General features: G+C 45.9%; 1 protein-coding gene and 1 long non-coding RNA gene across 2 annotated transcripts; one reads left to right on the top strand and one right to left on the bottom strand.

Moving 5' to 3' along the window:
- Positions 1–178: 178 nt before the first annotated feature.
- URM1 (ubiquitin related modifier 1) lies at positions 179–10820 on the bottom strand. The gene is made up of 5 exons (XM_075834169.1): positions 10728–10820; positions 6767–6837; positions 3057–3138; positions 1670–1718; positions 179–558 (listed from the first exon to the last, which is right to left on the bottom strand). Exons 1-5 carry the CDS (start codon positions 10760–10762, stop codon positions 490–492), a joined length of 306 nt encoding a protein of 101 aa, XP_075690284.1. The 5' UTR covers positions 10763–10820; the 3' UTR covers positions 179–489.
- LOC142658591 (uncharacterized) lies at positions 10790–13153 on the top strand. Its single transcript, XR_012850127.1, has 2 exons — positions 10790–10907; positions 12755–13153. It is a non-coding gene; the product is annotated as an uncharacterized LOC142658591 (long non-coding RNA).
- The last annotated feature ends 1101 nt before the right edge of the window (positions 13154–14254 follow it).

Raw genomic sequence — 14254 nt, 5'->3', positions numbered from 1 at the left:
CGGATATTCATGAGAATTTAACCTTTTAGAATGGTACGGTATAGCCCGTGTCCGAGGTCAAAATACCCTGGTGATGGGTTCCCTTTAATAGTAATGTATGCACCAACCTGAAATAAAGGACGATACCCAATAGTGAAAACTGCTATATTTAATAAGAACGTAACTAATGGCGTCCGGAAAATACAATATACTTATTAGGATGCTCCTGGCGTAGCTCACGTCTTATAAGGCCGCCAGTAAATGAGACGTCCAAGATGTCACAGAGCAGATGGGTCTGACCTATTGGAGACGTGACAGGAGAGGAGCCATGGCAGACGTCACCCGCGGTAATGGGCACGCGTGTATATAGATACCACTTCATTGAGAATGAGAGGCGCAAACGTTCTCAGAAATAATGTCAATCCACACAGATTTCCCGTAGATGAAGATGCAAGCGAGCCTCCCCTGTACGGATTGAATGGTTTCTTCCAGATGGCCAGACCTTTTCCTCTATCCGCCGTGTAACGTGGAGATGAATACAATGTTGTCTTGATCTTCAAGCTTGTAATCCAGCTCACCCTGCAGACGTGACACGGAAAACACACGTGAGGCGAGAAAAACCTCTGATCTGGGGACCTGGATTACACATGGGTTATATGTTATCATTACAGTGTACAGAGAGGTCGTTACCCAGCTTTCCATAGACCCTGAATGGCATATAGATCTTCATTGTTATGCAGATTGTCAGGTTGTATAGAAAGTGCAGTGATAATCCCTATGGACACTGTTGTGGCTGCCATTGGAGTTTCCCATGTCATCTCCATATAATACAAAATCTGTAAATCTGGCTTGTTATACAACAATATGACGGTGGTATAACAGCTGTCACTCAGGGCTCTGGGAAAGCTGTGTGATAAGCATATATAGGCTGTCGCCCAGTACCTATGGTTCTGGATACAAGACTGGGAGCAACTTTCTAATATGCACCAACATGTCTGATTCTTGTTCAGGGGACAGTCGGGAGCCCCCTTATATTAGATCTGCCAACATATATCTAATGTGTATGGGGAGCTCAACGCTCGTTACACAGCCCCCCATAAAAACCATAGTCTCCGCTCCATTGTGATGGGGTGTATCACTATTCCAGCCGCTGGAGCAGTATTTTCTGACCGTACAAGACCCCCACAAATCACAAAAAAAACTAATCTCATTTTATTACAAAAAATTCCAGTTTAAAAAAATGACCCGGAATAAAACGGACAAATCTTCGCTCAGGCCTCGGGTCCTGTATTCAGCTCATAAAGCCGAGTAATTAAACAGGTCGCCGCTCCACCCACCAAGTGACCATTTTGTTAATGGGGCTTGTTTTCATGGGCGGGGAAGTGGAACCCTCATTGTGTCCCCTTCTTATGTCGCTCACAATGTAAGTCAATGGGTGGCCTTCCTGCCCTTGACATCCACTGTAACCCAGAGGGAGAAAGCAAGCTGGGATGCTTGTAGTGTCCCGCCCGCTGGATGGCCGCATGGGAACGAGGCGACGGACTCTGCATTCATACGCTCACATTAGTCCAAATGGGTTTGTTGCCGTAATGAAGCAAATGAGTGAGAGGCCCGTCGAGGCTTCATCACGCAGACTTCGTTTAGGTGTAAATGAAAGGGAAAGGTCTGGAGACCATTGTTACGTACTCACCATCAGCTCCCAGTCCGCATCATTGATAAGAACCAGGATACCCGGCCGCCTGCAGGCAACAAAGACACAACATGAAGCAGAGGGTACATCCTGGGCCTCATTTATCCAAAACTATATAACAATTTGACCCCCACCAAGGCACCGAACCCCATTGGCTCTAAGCAGCCCCCTATTTGGGTATCTCTACATATGAAAGAAAGATCACAGGTGCCAGGACCGGCGGAGGTCCCAGTTGTCAGACCCTCAACAACAGAATTTTCTAACACATCTAAGGGCCTGTTCACATCTGCGTTGCAGCTCACGGCCTTAATTACCGTAAACAATAGTGCAGAAAGCTGCGCTATGGTTTCCGGTAATACCACGGCCACCCCGACGGAAACCCGTTAACGTCAATGGGTTCCGTCGCTGGTGTCCGTGATGCAACGAAAACAATGCTTGCGATAATTTCGTTGTTCTGCTCCTCAGACGGAACAGGGAATCGGAAAAACCAACGCAAATGTGAACTGGGCCTTAGTGACAGGTCAATGATTATTGAAATGGAGACTCCTTTAAATGTCCTTCCTTGCGATGATCATCGCTGCTCCTCACATAGTGCGATATAAAGGGTTGTCTCACGAAAATCATTTATCACCGATCCACAGGCTAAGCGACAAATGTACCCTCACTGGGGGTCCGTCCGCTGTCCCAAGGCCCTACATTCCATTACTGGTGATCTCTTACATCTCATAGTTCAATATGTATGAACCGCAGAACAGAAGTGAGGACCTCCGGCCCCGCAGATCCTACTACACACCAGTAGATTACACACTGGTCAAGCCAACAAAATGGCTGCACCCAAGCGGTTGTCTTTTTAATGCCTTTTGAAGTGAACGGGACAGGCTGCATTACCAGGCACAGTCACTCGTACAGTATGTAAACAATCTCCCGGACGTCAGACTTCCCCCATCGATCAATCATTTGACCAATCCTAGGAAAAAGCCATTCACATAGGGACCCCTTGCTCTCTGGATAGGTGAGGGTCCCAGCGGTCAGATCCCCGCTGATCAGACATTTATGAAGTATCCTGTGGACAGGTGATACATGATCATTATGATTAAAAAAACAAACCTATAATCCCCTGGAGAACCGTCCCTCTACACCCATGTGACACGGTGTGGCGTGGGCGGAGATACGGGGAGATGTCTGGTGGGGTCCTCAACCTGTTCAGCTGTTTTAGCCGTCCTGTATGGTCTGTGACATGGAGGGATCACTGATCAGCGGCTTTATAGTGTAAGGTTCCCAGCAAACAGCGCCCCATATCTCAGCTTCCAAGCCGTAATAATCATATTATACTGGTGTCTCTCCTGGAGAAGTGAATATAAAGCTAGGAGCGGTCCGGCATACTCACACTGTATCCCCCTGAATAAATAGCTCGGGGCGTTCTTTCAGCAAATTCTTTTTTATCCAGACGAGCAACTGCCTGATGTCCCCTGACAGGAAACAGAACACGGTTACACGACAGACATCGTACCCAGTGAACACGGACCGGAGACTGAAAGAATTAGAAAGTCACTATGGCTGCGTTCACATCTGCGTTGTGGCTTCCGTTTTAGCGTATCCGTCAGAGGACCACAAGAACGCAAATTAATGTTTCCGTCAAAAAAACCATTGATTTCAATAGGTTTTATTTTTGCATCGGTTGTGCTCAGTCAGGCGCCGTTCCGTCAGGTTTCCGTTTTTTTGACAGAAGAAATACCGTAGTCTGCTGCACCATCGTTTGTCAAAAATGACGGAGACCTGACGGAACGGAGCTTTCCGTTGTTTTTTGTTTTTTTTTATATTGAAGTAAATGGATGACGGATACAAACTGATATGCCAGCCGTTTGTATCAGTTACGCATTACGTTTAACAGATCCGGTTTTTTTCCTGCACATGCGCAGAATAAGGTTTCGTTCACATCTGCATCAGGGTTCCGTTCATGGGTTCCATCTGAGCTTTCCGGCAAGGGAACCCATGACCGGAATCCAAACAAACGGAAACCATAGGTGACGGATCCGGTGCAAATTGTTTGCGTTTGTCTTAGTTGTGCAAGGGTTCTGTCGTTTTGGCGGAATAATTGGCGCAGTGGACTACGGTATTTATTCCGTAAAAACGTCGGAACCCTTAAACAACGGTGACCGGATCCTATGGTTTCCGTTTGTTTGGATTCCGGTCATGGGTTCCCTTGCCGGAAAGCTCAGATGGAACCCATGAACGGAGCCCTGATGCAGATGTGAACGAAGCCTAAAAATGAAAGCAAGAACGATGCAAAGATAAAAACGGTTCCGTTATAAAACTGATGACAAACTGACACAAACTAAAAGTTGTAAATTTTTTTGACGGATCCGGTAAAAACAAACATTTTACCTCCCGTTGCGTTCAGTCCGGCATCTGTCAGTCTGTCCATTTCCTTTTTTATTTTAATGGATCTGCTAAAACGGATGCCACAACGCAGATGTGAACGAAGCCTAAATGATATAGGATTTTATCACCGGTACAACAGATTGTGTAGGAAATAACTCAGTGGCTGCACCTGCTGAATGGTGAACCGCAGCGCTATGGGGCACCTGATTAAAACGTGTGTTCCATGCAAATTATCGAGCCTCCCAATCCGATTGGCCGGAAGGCACCTCATGACTGCAACCACAACCCCTCCACTCCAAAACTGTGCGCATTTTAACCAGCCGGACTAAAGAGACTCCAACCAGGGAGACGCGGTTGGTGCTGCTGCATTCATGTAACGGCATCCTGTACGCCCTTATTCTGGGTGCCATTACGTGAATGCAACAGCATTTACCGCGTCTCCCTGGTTGACCGATTCCCTTTAAGATACTTCTGTTCAGGGGTTTCTTGCGCCTTCCTCTTCCTCTCCCTAAAAGGTGAACCCCCTCCCCCCCGTCTCCTTCCTGCACTTTTTTATCTTCCCATTTTCTTTCGACACTCTTTTCGCTCCCTCGTCCACGTTGGTACCTCGAAGTCCTAAACAACAGGCATCTTGTCTCCTTACTTTCCTCCTGGACGTGATCCTAGGATTCCTTTCTTTTTTAGGCCTATTTTTGCAAGGCATTATTGTTATGATGATTTGTAAGTGTACACTAATGTCTGTTTTATCTTTACTTGCTGCGTAGGTGAATGCAATCTATTGTTTCCTGTTATCAGTCAATTCAGGCTCGGAGACGCAGATGACCAATCGCTGCCATCCATGGGGATATTTTGTCCATAGCGAAGTAATGTACTGTGGCAGCAATTGGCTGCCACCTTCACGTGATGTCATCATTCACATGACACGTCATCGCACCAGGACCTGAACATTGGATCACCAGAGACCAACAAAGCCCGGCAGGGAGGCCCTCCGAGCAGAATTTCAAAGATAAATATATTTAAAAAAAAAAAAAAATTCCTTTAAAATTGACAAGAACATTTTCATAGACCCATCTGGAAATGAAGAGTCGGGTGCAGAAGGTCGGTTGGGAAATATGAAGTTGCATCTAAAGTGAAGTAGGGAGTGGGGGTCCTGCTGGCAGAAACCAATTCAGTGGGGTGTAATATATAGGACACTATTAGTCTTTCACATGGTTCATATGTCATGGATCAGTGGCATCGGCAGAAACGCCCCCCCGTCTTCGCCAATATGGTGCGCTGGAGAGGACGCCCGCGCTGCGGGGAGGGGGAGGGCTGTACGTATGATGAAGAGCGGCGCTGGTCACTGCAGGGTCAGGTGCGGGATAGGAAGGATCGTTTATCAGCCTGACTCGGGAGGGTCAGAGAGTTCTGCCTGGTTCCCACCCGCCCACATTCTCGGTCCGGGGAAGCTATTGTATAGGGGAGTTACCATGGAGAACCCAGCATCACTGCGCTTCTCCCATTGTTCCCAGTCTGGGAAGGGGCCATTCCCTCCGTCTCATAAGTAACCACAATGTCGTACAATACAACTCCATCCAATCAAACCGGGGACACTAAAACTTGACTTTCCCTTTAAAAAATAAAAATTATATTTAACGCTTCGTTATCTGGGAAAGACGGGTGACAACTAAAATCGCTGTTATTACAGTGGTGGTCACCTAGGCATATGTCTAGCAACGCAATGACTCATTACCCGCTCCCATATCAAGCATAGGCAGATTTGCCGTTCAGAAGAGTAAAAAAGATGGATGACTATCCAAATGTATCACTCCTTAAAAAAACCTGCAGCTATATGGGAAACATAGGGCCGAAATATGAATATAAAGATTGGCCAAGTGGGCACTTTATTGGGCACTCCCATCCCTACAATTATACTTCCCATGCCAAGTTAGTTGGGTAATGCCCGCCCCTGTGGCAGCAGTAATGGCGGCCATATTGGCTGTCGCCCAGCTTTCCCAGAAACAACTGTAACTATGAAACGGCTCAAGTTGTAGGAGGAGGAAATACCCCTTAAGTTACATTTGCCTCGATCAGTTGAGTTCTTCCGTAGACCCCGGTAAATATCCACCATGGAGAATCCAAAAGACTGGGTGGGATTCTGGGGAGGGGGGGGGGGATCAATATAAAGATAATAGGGACGCAAGAAAACTTCACAGATGTGTTGACTCTTTGTTTAATTAACCAGAAAGTGGTCCTTTTGAAAAGCAATTTCGTACAGGGGGCTCAGCGCTGAGCAAACAGTGCCGGTCAGTTAGCAGGAGGGGGGCAGAGGAACAGCTGGCATCAGCTTCCATGTGAACTGCATTCTAATCAGTTTAAATGGCTCACACCACAGTCCACCCCCACATTATGCAGCATCCTGACAATAAATTCCACAGAGGCGGGCGAGAGAGAACCCGGGGGGACGAAAACGGCTTGTGACAGGTTCTCCCGGATTGTCCTCTACGCAACCCCCATCATCATGGCTTCCAAATAAACGTGATCATGGAGAGCCTGACATCACAGCGCTCACTTACATCACTTGTCACATGACCCAGTGCACTCGCTTGTGCCCCTCTGTGCCACATTACCAAAAACTTGGTATTGGGCATTGAGCGGGCGCGAGCCCACTAATCATTACTCCAAGGGGTCTCATGTAGAACACTTATCATGGAATATCACACGGAGGTTACTCACAAGGATCTGGCCGGCTGGGCAGGGTCACGTGGTGCTTTTTGATTCCCTTGAACAGCAGCTCTGCGCCACCTCTGAAATAAGATAATAAAAACATGAGATATGCTGACACGGCTCACACAGAGGAGGGGGTGTTACACGCAAGCAGAGCCGGGCACAGACAAAGGATTCCCCGCAGGCTCCCGCAGGACACGGGCCGTTATTAGCATTTCTATGTCAGGCTCTCTAGGGCACGACTGAAAAGTGAAACAAGTTTTGTCTGGGAGGAGGACGACAGCGGCCTGCCCGTATTATGTACTGATAGACATGGAGGAGGGCATAACGGGCAAAATTCACCAAGCAAAACTCTGACACAAACTGCGCCAAAAAGTTGCACCAGTTTCATTCCGTTTTCACAATGTTTGCACCTTCCCGGATTTATTAATGGCGTGTGCCATTGTTTTGCTGCAAAATTTTGATGCAACGAAGAGAAAAGCGTCTGGCAAGAAGTGGCACAAATATCATACAGCGTGTGCCAATGTGATCAATATGGCGCATCTTCTGACTGCCTGGTTCAGATTTATCCTATCTACATTTAGAATGGAATTAATACTTTTCCCCCAATGTTTGTGTGTGGTTTTATAATATATATATTATACACACAGTGGGCAGAACTTCCCCAAGATGCCCGGTTTTACCTACCGCTGGCATTGTACACTATGTTAACAGGACGAGGCCAAGACGTGGTTAGCCATCACTGTGCCGCACTGGATCTTGAACCTACTAAGGTTTGTCTTTGTGTCTCCCCCATCCGTTCCGTATGTTCCATAGATCGAGCCGCAAACATGGACAGGAATAGGACCTGCTCTGAGTTTTGCGGCCAAACATGGTAGTGTGAATGGAGCCATAGAAATGAATGGGTCAGTGTGCTATCCGTATAAAAACCCAAAACGGATAGCACACGGATGAAAACGGTCGCGTTCATGTAGCCCAAGTTAAGCTGCGTGTCCCTTTATGTTACGTAACTAAGGAAGTTCTCACCTCATACAGGTCTTCATAAATAAAGTATAGTAGTTACATCTCGTTATTGCAGCCTCTAGATGGCAGCACTATGGGACCCTACACAATTAGGATAGAGCAGATCCTCTATCTACACTCCTACTACAGAGCTATATACTAGCAATTTATGGAGTCACGAATGTGCACTTACTATGCCTAATAGTGTATTCTAACCACCATCATACATATCCGCTCCAACCGTCCATATATACCAGTATCCACCGTAGATCGTTTCCGCTGGGAACCACTACCTCTATTTTTGAACATAGCCAAATCTTGCGAACGCCTGCTTACCCGTTTATCATAACCCTCGCTAAGCCGTGTTCATCAAAGTATCAGCTTATGGACGGACGACATGATCTTTTGAGGTTCTAATAATTGCTATAGTCCCCTATTATCTCACGTAGGACTGTACGTTATATACACTGCATTGCAATGATGAAATTGTGGTTGCTGTAACGTATATACAAAGCAAAGATCACTGTTTTATAACGCACGCCATATTTATTTCTGTACTAAAAGTGCACGACAAAATTCATCAAGGGGGCGCCGCTAAACAAGTCGCAATTATGGATGTGCCAAATTATGGACTAGCACCATTTTTAGCACAAATACGGACATGCATATATGAAAGCCATGAGTTGGCGCATGTTAGAGAAGCGCGTCTAGTATGTGGCGAGTCAATGTCAGCAACCAGTCAGCTTTCTCTAGCAGTGATTTGATTGGTTGCTATGGGCACCACTAACTTTTTTTTATCCCAACCGCCCCATGGCTTTTGGAACAAGTATTCTATTTATACCACGGCTCGTAACAAAAAAATATATATGCTTAAGAGTTATAAAAATGTATCCACCTGTAATTGACTCGAATCGTACAAGAAAAAAGCTGCAAAACTCTGACCCCTCCCCCGCCCGCTCCAAACACAGATCACCATAAGCACAAGGAGTCTGGTTGTTACCCCAGGACACTGAAATGCAGCCGAATTACAGCGGTCATAGACCGGCCGGTACATTGATGATCACTATTTACACATAACAGGCTCCCAGCATCAGAGAATGGAAAAGGAAACTAAAAAAAAAAAATATTTTAAAAGTTTCCCATTGTAGGCAGCATTCCGGATTCCATCAGACTTTACAATGTATGAAGGTTTGTCCATGCAGCTCGTGGGACTGGTCCTAAATAATTCCACCCATTGCTTAGCAACACAAGCCACATCCAGCCGGTGACACCTCCGGATCTCCGCGCTCCCGGCTGAATCACTCACTATATTGGAGACACAGGTGGCGCATGTTGTGCCCTCCATAAGCACTTCTACACTTCATGCGAAAGAGAAGATGTCATGGACAGCACAAGATTTGTAACAATGGATTTTAACCTGTACGATCCTTTGTTGCCCCCAGAGATAAGCGGCTCATCATAGTGTAAGGCAGCCACTTTTCTCCCTGCTTTATTAGAACAACATGCTCCTTTAGACGAACCAAACATGCATATTAAATAAGCACTCCGGGCAAAACCAATACGCACTGTTGAGCCTAGTAGGGGCTGAGGGGGTGGAGCATGACAAACAGTTCTCTCACTTCCTGCATGCTCCACCCCCTTCAGGCCCTCTAAGCATTAACACAGTTTACCGTTTCTGCCCAGAGTTTTCTTTTAATGGGGATTAAAAGATTGATAATTATTGGTGGAATGCGACCAGACAGATGCCCTAATAACATGAAGATAGGGGGTGCTATTGTACCCACTTAACTTCCCATTGTGCTGTATATTAAACAGCAGTTCCCTCTTCACTGATTGGCTGTCAGGGCTTACATGAATGGCTGGTCAAGTGACCTGTCACAGCCAATCAGCTAAAAGGTAGACGCACTGATTGCAATTTATTTCAGGCCTTGCAGTTTCTAGGTGTTTGCTCTTTATACAGAACATTTAACCAGTGTCACCTATAAAATGGGCAAGATTTTTAGTGCCAGTCTAAGGAGAAGGAAACGTTGCCATCGCACAGGATTTAAAACTCAAAATGGTCCTATATCCGGATGATCAGGAAATTACCTGATAATCCGGCACTGGACACGTCATTGTCAGCTCAGTGCTGGACCACATTCACAGGAGTGACTATACAGAAGCACGGGCTGCGAGCAATAGTTCAGAATTCCCAATAATCCGGCACCCCCAGCATATGCTGGATTATCAGATGATTTAATAAAGTTGCTCCAAAAGACTAAATTTTACTTTAACCCTTCCTAGACTGCCCGACCGCGAAACATGGCCGTAGAAATTAGTAGCAATGATCATCTTTTCCCCATTTATGATCTGATCAATAATGATTTTGTTACATTTATGGCGATCTTTATATAGAGGGGGTTCTCCGACCCGATAAACTAAGAACTGCCAGAAACCGTACCTGGCCGCAGCGGTGACGTGTCATCTATAGTGACATCACTGTGGTCACATGATGCTAGACAACAAGTCATCAGGCTGAGGACTACAGGAAGGGGTGGGGGCGCAGTGACTAGTAGTGGGGGAGCGGCACACAATTTAAAGGAGAAGTGTATAAAAAATATATATATATTTTACCATGGTCAACAATATTCATGCCACTACTTGCTGCTGTCCAAACATCCCCTGCAACACGACTCGGGGGTGATGCGTTTACATGACCGGTTTGTAAACTGGTGAGCAGAACTGCAGCGGGTGACATTTTTATATTTTACAAAGAAACAATATATATCTATGCACAGACACACAGCTCGTCCTATAGAGGTCCCACTGTGAAGTGGGTGAATACACGCAGTAGGAGTGAATGGTAATGGATATTTCCCTCTCTACATTAGAGGTCATGATGATATATACACAATGACCACACGGGAGGCAGCAGAATCCTATAGCTCAGTCCCCTATAGAAGAATGAACGGCCAATTCCGCTACTCACCCAAACTCAAGCTGCACACACATGGGCGCCGCCATGTTGCCACACCCACCAGAAGTCGTCGCCACCTGCACCGGAAGTGTTCGCAGCTCGGCCTGTTGCCTTGGTGACGGGAAGCCGGCTGGGGAGGGAACCACATGAAATGTTCCTCATGAGTTATTCATCGCCCTCTCACCTATTACGGTGAATTATTCAGATCGTTCCGTGTGTAGTCACGTGCTCTGCTGCTCATCTTATTTATCACAGTCCCGCCGCCTCCTGATTATTTCAGGACTTCTCCGGCTTTCTTAGTATTGGACAATATTCTTCAGCCATTTCCTTTATACATAAACGTTATTGTTTCTAAGTTAGATCTCTGGGAAAGATGGGTGGTAACTAAAATGCCCAACTATGTGCAGTCACCCAGCTTTCCCAGACTCCTGAATGGTAAATCTGCCTAATTATGCAGCAATCTTCATGGCCTGCCTCTCTATTGCTGTATAGTTAGGCAGATCTGTCATTCAGGATTATTGGAAAGATGGGGGACAAGCCCTGTGGGCGCTTCATATCAAAAATACGAATCACTTATTTTTTAGCTATACGCGTCAGAAAAGTGGGTGACCACTACTATACTGCCATTACAGTTCCCATAGGAGTTTTCACCCAACTTTCCAAGACGTCTGCACAGGAAATCTGCCTTGTTAAGTTGCGATATGGGAGAAAAGCATAGATCACCGCATAATTGGGCATATATTCTATTCAGGGGGCTAGAAAAGCTGAATGACAGTTCCTATTGGAGATATAATGGCAGCCATAAGTTGTCACATGTTTCCTCAAAAGACGCTGGCACCTACACATGCCCATCGAAATCATAAACCGTGGTGGCACCAATACCTATCAAAGTGGAGCCACACTTTGCCGTGGAGGTCTGGTCTGGTGGGCCTCAGGGCCAGGGACCCCCTTTCATAATACACAAGCGCCCTATTAGGCGGAGAGGACAACCCCTTTAAGGTCGGCCATTGCTGATCTGTTCTGTTATATTGTGTGAGGGGGTTTACGGAGTCCCTCTAGTCATTAATCTCTATAGAGGCAGGTAGAAAAAAAACAGGACAAGTCCTGCTAGTCCCTGCGGTGTCATCACATCCCTCAATGTCACCGCACAGATCAATGGCCTCCAAGCATCTTCCTTGACATTGTTATAATGCAGTCTAGTTTGTATTTGCTCATGGACATCACATATGGCTCCTTACTCCTTAAATGCGGTTACGAAACTACAACTCTCGGCATGCCCTGACAGCCAAAGGCCGTCACGGCACGCTGGGGGTTGTAGTTTTGGATCAGCACGAGAAGGACCACTGCCTTAGAAGGACCCCATTATATTTATCCTAGATTCTCAAGATTGTCTGGGAACCTCCTGAAATAAGGGGAGGACAGGCAAGTCACCAACTCAGAGTAATGGCTCCCACCATTAGGACATATCAGGGGAGCCTCGGCGGCTGCCTAGCAATAGACCCGTCAATATGAGACCAGCATGGTCGCCTTCTCTACTATATTTTCCGCCGTCGGCTTATATCGCCCTGTAGCTCATGTTAAAAAAGTTGGCTCCTGTTTGGGCACTGCAGTGACTTTTCCCACATTGAAAGCCAGTATTATATGAGGAGGTATGATTAGGGCACAATATGGCGGGGAGGATGCAGCACCCACTCAGGAAGAGATCATTGATGCCCTCATAGTGGTATAAATTAGGCTGCACAGATTTTTGGCCCAATTTCTGACCAATCAGAAAATGTATCAATAAAAACTGATGTGTCTAACCGGTCCATAGATCTGATCGAGATCTTAATTTATCTGACCCCATCAACACGTTGCGATTATCACCAAACATGATGGTATTGCATCTGAGCCCATTCAAGTGAATCCGGATACGCTGCAATACCAGGCACATCCCCTAGACAGGAGTGGCGCTGTTTCTACAAAAAAAATAGCAAACCCCTATTTTCCCATACAACCCCTTAAACCTCTGTGTATAATCTTACCCTAAATTATTCCAGAGTGGAGGAGGAATCGCTGATCCAGGGGAAATTGCTGAAAGGAAAACGTTAAAAGGAGGCAAAAGAGCACAGGGGTCAAGATAATGCCTTTCACCAAACGCTGAGGAAACCTGTGAACGTAGTGATGGCAGCCAGGAATGAGAGGAATGCCTTACAATGGCTGCATTTTGCATAAGAACAGACTCGCTGATCCTTCCCTGAGACAATACCGTCATTAGTGTACAAATAGACGTCTTACGGTGCGGAGGAATTACTTGCCGGTCTTATGGCTCCTGCCATCTGCACCTGCTGCTCACTTCAGGGTACAGGAACCTGGAGGCCACTTGCATTTAGGGGTCTCCCAGTCTTACGTAAATTCATTTTAATCATTGTATAGTAAATGTTTCTGCAACATTCGAATATATTTCGTATTTCACTGCCTTGCCACTTTCAAGATCCCAGCTTGTGGTCAGTGAATGGAAACAGGATTATTCATTATAGTCCTGCTCACGCAACTAAGGTAGAGTCAGATTCTCCGACAGAAAAACAGCACAAATTTCTCTCCTGTCCAGATACGTTGCAACAAACCCTTGTTGCTTGAGCAGGATAAGGTCAGGGCCGGTTTCTTTAGACTCTAAATGCATTAGAGGTACTAATAAATATAAACTAACAAGTGCAAAGGGACTAAGCAGGTGTCAAAAGAACCCCCCCCCCCCAAAAAAAAAAATCAAAAACAACCAACACGAAGAGATTACCCAATATATAACAGTTACTTGGATCACTCCATTTACAAGTGGCTGATTGCTGGGGGCTTTTTTTTTTGAGAAGGGGTGTCCTGATGGGAGAAGCCATAAAAAGCCTTTATCTGCTGACATGTTACCATTGGTGAGGGTCCAGTTCGTATATTTGAATGCCAGCACCGGATCCCTCATTTTAACCAATGGTTGGGAGTGCAGCTCTCAATGACATTACAGAAGAAAGTTAAAGGGTAACTAAACTTTTGAAATGAAGTTTTGATCGGTGGTTGTCCGAGCACTGAGACCCCCACCAATCGCTTAAATGAAGAGGCAGAAGTGCTCGGGTAAATGCCGTGCTGCTTAGTTTCTGCTCATCTTTCCTCGGTGTACTATTGAGCCCGTACATAACTCCGAGGAAAGCCACAGACATGAAGCGGCACAGCGCTCACACGAGCTCTTCTGCCACTTCGTTCTAGCCATCAGTGGGTGATCTCAGTGCTCGGACCTCCACTGATCAAAACTTCTGACACGTCACTATGATGTCAAACGTTTTTAAAAAGTTTAGTTCCACTTTAAAGTTCAACTTGGCTCCAAGGTTTTCAGGTTCCCTTTAAGTCCTTCACACAAAACTTTTCTGGCAATTTCAAATGCATCAAAAAACATTAAAATGTTACACGTGTTTTTTTTATGGAGTTTCTAAAGCCCTATAGAGAAGCCTATGGGAAAAATTCCTGAAAAAAACCCCACGTACCACAAAATTGCCTCATAAAGCCAAAATGAAGTT

Source organism: Rhinoderma darwinii, chromosome 8 (assembly GCF_050947455.1).
Source record: "Rhinoderma darwinii isolate aRhiDar2 chromosome 8, aRhiDar2.hap1, whole genome shotgun sequence".
NCBI classification, from domain to species: domain Eukaryota; kingdom Metazoa; phylum Chordata; class Amphibia; order Anura; family Rhinodermatidae; genus Rhinoderma; species Rhinoderma darwinii.
Note: the sequence above shows the minus strand (reverse complement) of the source record. Positions and strands in the feature narration are given on the sequence as shown.

Coding starts and splice junctions, on each gene's coding strand:
- URM1 (XM_075834169.1), bottom strand. CDS start 10,762: ATGGCGGCGCCCATGTGTGTGCAGCTTGAGTTTGG. Junction 1,719..3,056: donor TTTATTCAGGGGGATACAGT/GTGAGTATGCCG, acceptor TGTTGCCTGCAG/GCGGCCGGGTATCCTGGTTC. Junction 559..1,669: donor ATGCGGACTGGGAGCTGATG/GTGAGTACGTAA, acceptor TCACGTCTGCAG/GGTGAGCTGGATTACAAGCT.